Here is an 8,805-nt window from a genome sequence, read left to right on the forward strand (position 1 = left end):
TTGACATGTGTATGATAACTAATCAAGTGGAAGCAAACCCCAAAAGCCTCATTCAACCAACCCAAGCACCCCTCTAGAGTTGGTACTTGAAAGAGAGTGTAGAGCAGTTCACCCTCCTTGCCAAACCTGAACCTAAGTCTGAGTCACAAACTGAATCTGAGTCTAAGTCCAGTTCTGATTCTTCCTTGTCTTCTCTTTTAGAGTTAGGAGATCTTTTTATTGAACTTAATGTAGATGCCGACTATGACACTTTTATTACTAATGAAAATTTTCAATTTTCTTATTACCCTCTTTCCGACTTGAATGAGATTGCTGGAAAAATAGAAAAAGAAAATAAAAAAGAAGCAAAAATAATAAAACAGCAAACAAATGTTGGCACAAAAATGAACTAAAGCATAAATTTATTATGCATGAATGTGATTGTAAATAGGAGTTGACAGAAGTCATTAAGCAGTATTCAGATTGCTTTGCATGGACCTCTAGTGATATGAACGACATAGATCCCGACATTGCGGTCCACCAAATCCCCACTTATAATCACATTAAACTTGGGAAACAGAAGCTCCGAAGATAGAAACCAGAGATTTCTCTCAGAATCAAAGAAGAGACGGCCAAGCTGTTCGAAAATAACTTCATCGAGGCAATAGATAATCCAACATGGTTGGCCAACATAGTGTCGGTCCCCAAGATAGATGGCAAGATCAAAATTTATGTCGATTATCGAGATTGAAGAAGACATGCCCTAAGGATGATTTTCCACTGCCCCACATCAACCAGCTTGTTGACAGAATGGCAGGACCCAATGTGATTTCAGCAACAGAATTGTATGCAGGGTATAATTAGATACCAATTAATCCAACAGACCGAAGACTTCATTTGTCGCTGAATGCGGTAAATTTTTTGCAACAAAATGATGCCTTTTGGCTTGAAGAATGCTGGTGCCACCTACCAAAGGATGGCCACTACTATCTTTCATGATCTGATGCACAAAAACATAGAGGTGTATGTTGATGACATGGTTGTCCACACCAAGGATGGGCAAAGTCATTTAGTTGCTCTTGAACAGTTCTTTTTCGAACTCCTCAAATATAACCTAAAGCTCAATCCGACCAAATGTCTTTTCGAAGCACCGTCTAGTATCCTCTTGGGCTATATGGTCTCCAAAAGAAGGATTGAGATTGATCCAGCAAAGTCAAAAGCCATCTTAGAGATGCAACCTCCTAAAACAGAAAAGGAGATCCGTGGTTTCTTAGGCTGCCTGCATACATCAGTCGCTTTATTTCACAGTTAGTAGACACCTGTGGGCCGATCATCAAGAAACTAAGAAAGGACGCCCTTAAGACTTAAGACGATGAATGCTAGAAAGCCTTTGATCAAATTAAAGCATACCTACTCAACCCTCCAGTCCTTCAGCCTCTGACACTTTAGAAACCACTTCTCCTATATTTCTTAGCGACTGGCGAAGCCATAGGGGCGATGTTAGCACAAGAAGCGCCAGATTCTCGCTAAGAGAATGTTGTTTACTATCTGAGTACAGCAAGGTCGAGCAACTATGCCTAGCTGCAGCATGTGTATGCACCAAGCTCCAGTAATATATGTGCTCCTACACCACTCATGTCATAGCTAACAAGTGCCCCTTGAAATTCCTTATGGAGAGGCCAGTTCTAGACAGTAAAATGGCCAAATGGGCCACCATCTTTACAGCATTTGATCTGATGTTTGTTGCAAAGAAGGCAATCAAGGGCAATGTGATAGCAGATCACCTTGCAGCATTACCAGTAAATGCAGAAACGGTAGATATCTTATTTGTAGATGAAGATATCCTCCATATCTAGTCTGATGCATGGAAAATGTATTTTGATGGGGCCGCTAACTACTAGGGTTACGGTGACATGGTAGTAATAGTAACTCCAGCAGGGGAACAATTACCTTTCAGTATCAAGTTGACATTCCAGGTCAGGAATAATGAAGCAGAGTATGAAGCTTGCATTGTCGGACTAGAAGTAGCACTAAGCCTACAAGTTAAGCACCTAACACTATATGGGGACTCTATCCTGATAGTCTCTCAAGCCTTGAAGAAATGGAGAACCAAAGAGCAGTGCTTGGTTCCCTACCTTCAGCGCCTCGATCAATTGGCCTTGCAGTTTGATGAACTATCCTTTCCTTACTTACCTCAGGCCAACAATCAGTTTGTCGATGCATTGGGTACTCTTGCCTTGATGGTTGATGCCAGCCCAGACATGATCATCAAGCCCTTGAATATTCAAATTCACCAATAGCCAGCTTACTGCTGCAATCTCCAACTCTCTAATGGCAAGCCATGTTTTTAGGACATTCAAACCTGGTTAGAAAAAGAAGAATACCTTGAAGGTGCTTCTAAATCTGATAAGAGGACTCTTCGGGAGTTATCAAAAGGTTACCTCTACAAAGATGTTATTCTATACAAGAGAACGTGGAATCAGGCACATCTTAGATGCGTAACAGAAGAAGAAGCTCAATAAATAATGGTGTGGGTACATGCTAGAGAAGAAGGCCTCTAGATGAATGGAATGGCTCTAGCCCATAAGATTACTAATCAGGATTATTATTGGCTTACCATGCGATCAGACTACGCCAAGTTTGTCCAGAGATGTCATAAATGCCAGATTTATGCCAAGCTTCAAAAGATTCTCCCTATAGCTCTTCATCCTATCTCTACATCCTAGCCCTTTGCAATATGGGGGATTGATGTGATCGACAGGATCTCCCCAAAGTCTTCCAACCAGTATGAGTACATCTTGGTAGCCATTGACTACTTCACTAAATGGGTAGAAGCTACCTCCTATCATGTTTTGTAACTCTAAAAAGATGGCTAAGTTCGTCCACACAAATATCATATATAGATATGGGATTCATTTTGAGTTCATATTAGACAATGGTTCTCATTTCCAAAAGGAAGTCTCCACTCTAATAAGTACAAGATTCAGCATCATCGATCTTCACCATACAGGCCGTAGACCAATGGAGCAATTGAAGTAGCTAATAACTCCATTAAGAACATCCTCAAGAAGATGATCAGTAATCACAAAAATTGGCATGAGCATTGGCCATTTGCTTTATGGGGATACAGAACCTCCATCAGAACGCCAACCGGGGCAACACCGTATTCACTAGTCTACGGGATGGAAGCAGTCCTCCCTATTGAGGTTCAGATTAGATCAGCCAGGGTCATGCGAGAAAGTCATTTGCTCGAAGCAGAATGGGCTCAGAATTACCAGAATCAGTTCAATGCTATTTATGAGAAGAGGCTAGAGGCTCTTAATCAGATCCAGAGCTACCAACAGAAAATAGCAAAACACTTTAACAAAAGAATTCGTGATCAGAAATTAGAAGAAGTGTGTCTTGTACTCAAGTAAATTAGAGCACCTATACAAGATCCCCGACGTAAATTTAGGCTAAAATGGGCATGCCCCTACATACTGAAGAAAATGCTCTCCAGAGGCGGTGTCATCCTATCAGATATCGATGGCAACAAATTCACTAATCCATGCAACTTGGATTAACTCAACAGATACTTTGTGTGAATGCTCTAGATAGGAGCACCAGAAATATTACTCCTTTATGTCACTGTTAAACAGAACTATGGAGGCCTGACTCTCGAAAAAATGTTCCAAAAGTACAGGATATGTAGGTAGCCTAGCCTATGGTTGTGGTCACAATAATAATAAAAATACATTTTTGCCCCTTTTCATGAAAATTCCAGATTTTCTGTTCCAACTAAAAAAAAAGAAGAAAAAAAATCATTCAAAAAATCAAGAGCTGAACCCGCAGCGGTTCAAGCAAAAATAAGTATGGCTAAGTTGAAAACCTGTAAGGACAGGCAAAATCAGTATCAGCCTGCTAATTCGAAAATCCAAAATAGGCAAAAGTTAGGGCAGCCTTTTAAATCGAAAACCTACAAGGGTGGTTTAGGTAAAAATAAAGGCTTAAAAGCAGCAATCTCATAAAGGATAAAACTGAAATTCCTTTTCTATTAAAGTGGTAGAATGATTCCCCTTTTACATATCTCGAATCAATACAAGTTAAGTAAAAAGCAAATCATGAAAGCCCTATTATCTAGGCATCCACATTTGTCATCTATGTTTGCGTCAAACATTTGGGTGTCCAATATCCAAAGTGTCAAAATATCCAGTGTATCAACTGAACCCTCTATACATCATGGGTCAATCACCTATCTCGAAGCCCTCACAAAAATACAGGCCGAGTCAAAAATCAAGAAATAAAAAATCCTACCTTATCAGAATAAGGTCGGCATATCCATCGAAGGTCTAGTCAATCCATTTACGCCACCTCAGATGTACATCCCTAGAGTCATCAGAGTCCTCTATATCAGCCTTTCTAGTAGAGTGTAGGACTATCTCAGTAGTCTCTTGGAGTCTAGCAGCGATCTCTCGAGTCAGAGTCACTCTACGCTCTCTCTTCCAGTCACATGCTCAGTCATAAGTAATAGTCATGCCCCTAAAAACTCCAGCCATAACCACATCTGCTTCCCTGGACCAACTACCCAAAATAGCCACAGTGACCTATGGTAAAATCAGTGTATCCTCAAAGTGGGCATCGACTGGTGTTAATCCCTAAGTATGTCCCATCTGCCTGATCAATCGGGAGCCCAGATAGAAGGTGATGTGGTCCATGCCAAGCAGATAAGCCATCTGAAACCCAGCTACCTAGACCAGAAACCTCCTGATATCATACCAGTCACACCTCCACAAAATCCGGCCTCAGCACCAGCAGCCACTACAACCACTAATCCTCAGACTTGAGCCTCACTACGACTTGCCTAAATCTATACTGAGAAGGCTCGTATGGGTGGCGTCGTGGTGGCTCAACCACCCTCAGATGATCCCTTAGCTAAACCTATAAGATCAAACATTGCACCCAAATATAGAAATTAAATAGGCATTCACATGCAAAACCCTCAGAAACCTAGCAGATTCAGTTGTATCCTATCCTAAACACTTAAGCCTTTTTCTAAAAGCATGTAAGATTAGATTGTGCCCCCACTCTCTAAATCCTAACAAGCATTCATATGCAAACAGTTTCTATTCAAAACCTAAGCCTTTTTTAGAAAGAACCAAAATAAAATCAAACTAGTTCGAGAATGCTTACCTGAAGCAGGATCGGGCTAGCGGACCAGATCCTATCAACCCTGTATGCTCGATCGAGGCTCAAGATAGTCTTAGCCAATCTAGTGATGTAGATCTAATATGGCTAATCTAGTGTTGTAGATGCAGCGAGGAGCGGGGATAGCCAGCATGGCTTTGATACATAATAAATAAAGTGCTCTAATTATTTTATTATTATCATTATTATTCATTTAATTATTTATTTATTTATTTATTTTCATTATTATTGTTTATTATTATTATTTATTTTATCATTGTTGTTTATTGTTAATACTATTTATTTATTTATTTGCATTTGAGTATGGATGTCTAATTGTGCATTGCATTACGATGTTTAATTGATCAATATGTCTGCATTTAATTGCAATGCTTGATTTGTGACATCCCAACCCGGCAAAGCGATCCTAAGATGGCAGGCTAGCTAGGGTAGTGGAATGCGGGACACAGGAATGAATCGAATCATATATCGAAAAGGGGGAAAATAATCATTAGAGGCGCCTTTTGGTGGAGTCGCTGGAGAGTTGGAAGAACTCCAGGGTTAAGCGTGCTCGCTTAACAGAAATCTCAGGATGGGTGACCTCCTGGGAAGTTTCCCATTTCACCTGTAGGACAAAACTGTGCGGGCGGGTGTATGTGTTGGCCGGGTTAGGCCAGGGCACAACCTCGTGGCCAAAGCGGACAATTCCTCTAGTGATTAGAGTCGGACGTGACAGTTGGTATCAAAGCCGGACCCCCTCCAGTAGATGTATGGTTCAAGGACGAACCACGCGGAAGCTAGTGGGGCCGTGACATCCTGACCCGGCAAAGCGATCCTAGGATGGCAAGCTAACTAGGGTAGTGGAATGCGGGATACAGAAATGAATCGAATCATATATCGAAAAGGGAGAAACTAATCATTAAAGGTGCCTTTTGGTGGAGTGGCTGGAGAGTTGGAAGAACTCCAGGGTTAAGCGTGCTTGCTTAACAGAAATTTCAGGATGGGTGACCTCCTGGAAAGCCTCCCATTTCACTTGCGGGACAAAACCGTGCGGGCGGGTGTATGTGTTGGCCGTGTTAGGCCGGGGCACAACCCCGTGGCCAAAGCGAACAATTCCTCTGGTGATTAGAGTCGGGCGTGACATGATTAGTTGTGATGTGACAATGTTTTGCCATGTTTGTGTGGAGTTGGAATGAAGTGGGTCACCATGGGTTTCTAAGAGCGGTCTACGAGACCATTGGCCGTATGGGAGATCGGCGTCCCGTGTGCACCGGAAGATATGATATGGATAATATGGATAAACCACATGGTGGCCTCCTGTTGGTATGGAAAAGAAAAGAGAGAATGGAAAAACAATGAGAGGGCTGGTCAAGTGAGGATTAGACCGGTTGGCCGTATGGGGATCGGCTCCTTAGTGCACACGTTATGAGAGGGTGGGCCATGTGTGAGGACGGTTCATTGGGGGTTTCGGTGACGCCACAGACCAATTTCCATGTGATGTGATTATGTGAAGATGTTAATAATTGTGAGTGTTAGTGATATGCCATTTGTGTGACTGGTTGCGTGAGCATATAACTAGTCGGATGACTAGATTGATATGTTTACACATTTGTGTGAATGCGTGTGTTGTGCAATAATTATTACTCCTTAAAAAACTCACATGTCTTGTTTAATTTTTCAGGAAATAAGTTTCTCTTTAATTCAGTTTAAGCTATGTTTCTTCGCCGCATGGCTATTGTGAACCCCTCCCCAAATATCATATGCGTGAAAATGCATGTGACTAAGGAAGAAATGCACGTGATGTGTGAGTCGCCACCTTGTTTAATTATTTTAGGGCAAACTAGGAAAAAACCCTAAGTGACTCCAATTTTAATTAACCTAATTACTAGATTAATTATCCCAATGTTTAAGGCATGGTCTACGAACCCGAGGTGGATCCCGAGACTATGTCATGCTGATAAACTAACCAAAACAATGAATGCTTTGCAGGGTAAATGATGCAATTTGGACCAATGAAAAATGTTTATGTGATTTTGACTTGCCGCTCGGGGTTAGATCCCGAACGTGCCTACGTACTTCCGTTTGAATGGAAGATCAAAGTCAACGTAGTTCGATAGGCCTTCTTTGAAGGGCTTTGAATGGGTATGCTTTATGCATGAGTGTGTGTATGCTTTGTGCATTTTGTTTAGGCTTTTTGCCAAAGATTGATTGATTTGATTAGGCATTTGTTGCCAAAAGTGTTGATTGGGCAATTTATTGCCAAAATTGATGTTTGGGCTTATTCTTGCCAAAAGTTGTTTTGTTGGGCGATTTGTCGCCAAAAATTGATGCTTGGGCTTATTCTTGCCAAAAGTGCTTATTTGAAGGCTTTTAGCCAAAAGATTGATTTAGGCAATTTGTTGCCGAAAATTGATTGATTGGGCGTTTGTCGCCAAAATGATTAAGGCTTTTAGCCAAGAAAGAGAGTGATTTAGGCAATTGTTTGCCAAAAGGTGATTATTTAGGCGTTTGTCGCCAAAATGCTTGATTTTAAGGCTTTTAGCCAAAAGATTGACTAATTTGAAGGCTTTTAGCCAAAATGAGTTGATTTAGACCATTTATTGCCAAAAGTTGATGATTGGGCGATTGTCGCCAAAATTGATTGACTTAAGGCAATTTATTTGCCAAAAGCAATTGTTTGAAGGCTTTTAGCCAAAAATTGTGATTTAAGCGATTTGTCGCTAAAAAGTGGTTAATCTAATTTATAGGCAATTTGTTTGCCAAAAATTGATTGAACCGTGGGCAATTTGTTGCCAAAATGTGGTTGATTTAATTGTAGGCAATTTGTTGCCAACATGTGATTGATTAAGGCTTTTTAGCCACAATTATTGATTAATTGGACTTAAGCCAGCCTGTTCGAAATAAAGGCAATTAACCTTAGTTATTGATTAACTAGGTCTTTTTAGGCCAATATTGTCGGATTTTAGGCTTTAATACCACGATTATTAATTAACCGGGCATTAGCCTAAATTTATTTATTGAGGCAGCTTATTTGCCTAATGATGACATGTAATGCATTTATGCAGTTGTAGAATTATTAGGAGTAGAAGAGAAGCATGCATGAAATGCTAAAATTAAATAAGCAGAGTTTATTTCATGTACCTGATTTAGTCGACGGCCACTTCTTAACTCCAGGTTAAGCTCCATGTTAAGGGAATTTTAATTAATTTAATTTTAGTGACCAAGTAACAAGGCAAGAAAGCGATAAAATCTAAAATTAAAAATGCAGAAAAGCAGTAAAGAATCGCAAGGAGCGTAGGGGAGAAGGAGCGTCCGTTAACACAGACTGAGTGAGGAAAACAGGAGGCCCGGGGACTGCTTTTATAGGCAAAAACGGGCTGATTCGGCGGCCGGGCCGCCTGGCTCGGCGGCCGGTCTGGGCGGCCGGGCCGCCGGCCGTCGGCGGCCGGGCCGCCGGTCCCCGGCGGCTGGGCGGCTGGGCCGCCGGGCCGGGCCGCCATGGCCGGTGGCTGGGCCACCGGTGGTCGTGTTCTTGTTCTCTTTTCGCTCCGGAGGATTTTTCGGGAGTTCCGGACCTCCAAAAAAAATTCCGGGACCGGTTCCGCGATCCTTGCGACGTCCCGGACGTTTCAAGTACCATATTGGCATACTTTCGGAGAACTT

General features: G+C 41.6%; 1 protein-coding gene across 1 annotated transcript; it reads left to right on the forward strand.

Annotated features, from left to right (window-relative positions):
* Positions 1–910: 910 nt before the first annotated feature.
* LOC149494299 (uncharacterized) lies at positions 911–3,395 on the forward strand. The gene is made up of 6 exons (XM_089725456.1): positions 911–1,286; positions 1,624–1,793; positions 1,881–2,222; positions 2,331–2,477; positions 2,706–2,833; positions 3,110–3,395. The coding sequence occupies exons 1-6, from the start codon at positions 911–913 to the stop codon at positions 3,393–3,395; spliced, it is 1,449 nt and encodes a 482-aa protein (XP_089581582.1).
* The last annotated feature ends 5,410 nt before the right edge of the window (positions 3,396–8,805 follow it).

Source organism: Jatropha curcas, chromosome 8, assembly GCF_041381405.1.
Source record: "Jatropha curcas cultivar XTBG-Jc1 chromosome 8, XTBG_Jcur_1.0, whole genome shotgun sequence".
NCBI lineage: Eukaryota > Viridiplantae > Streptophyta > Magnoliopsida > Malpighiales > Euphorbiaceae > Jatropha > Jatropha curcas.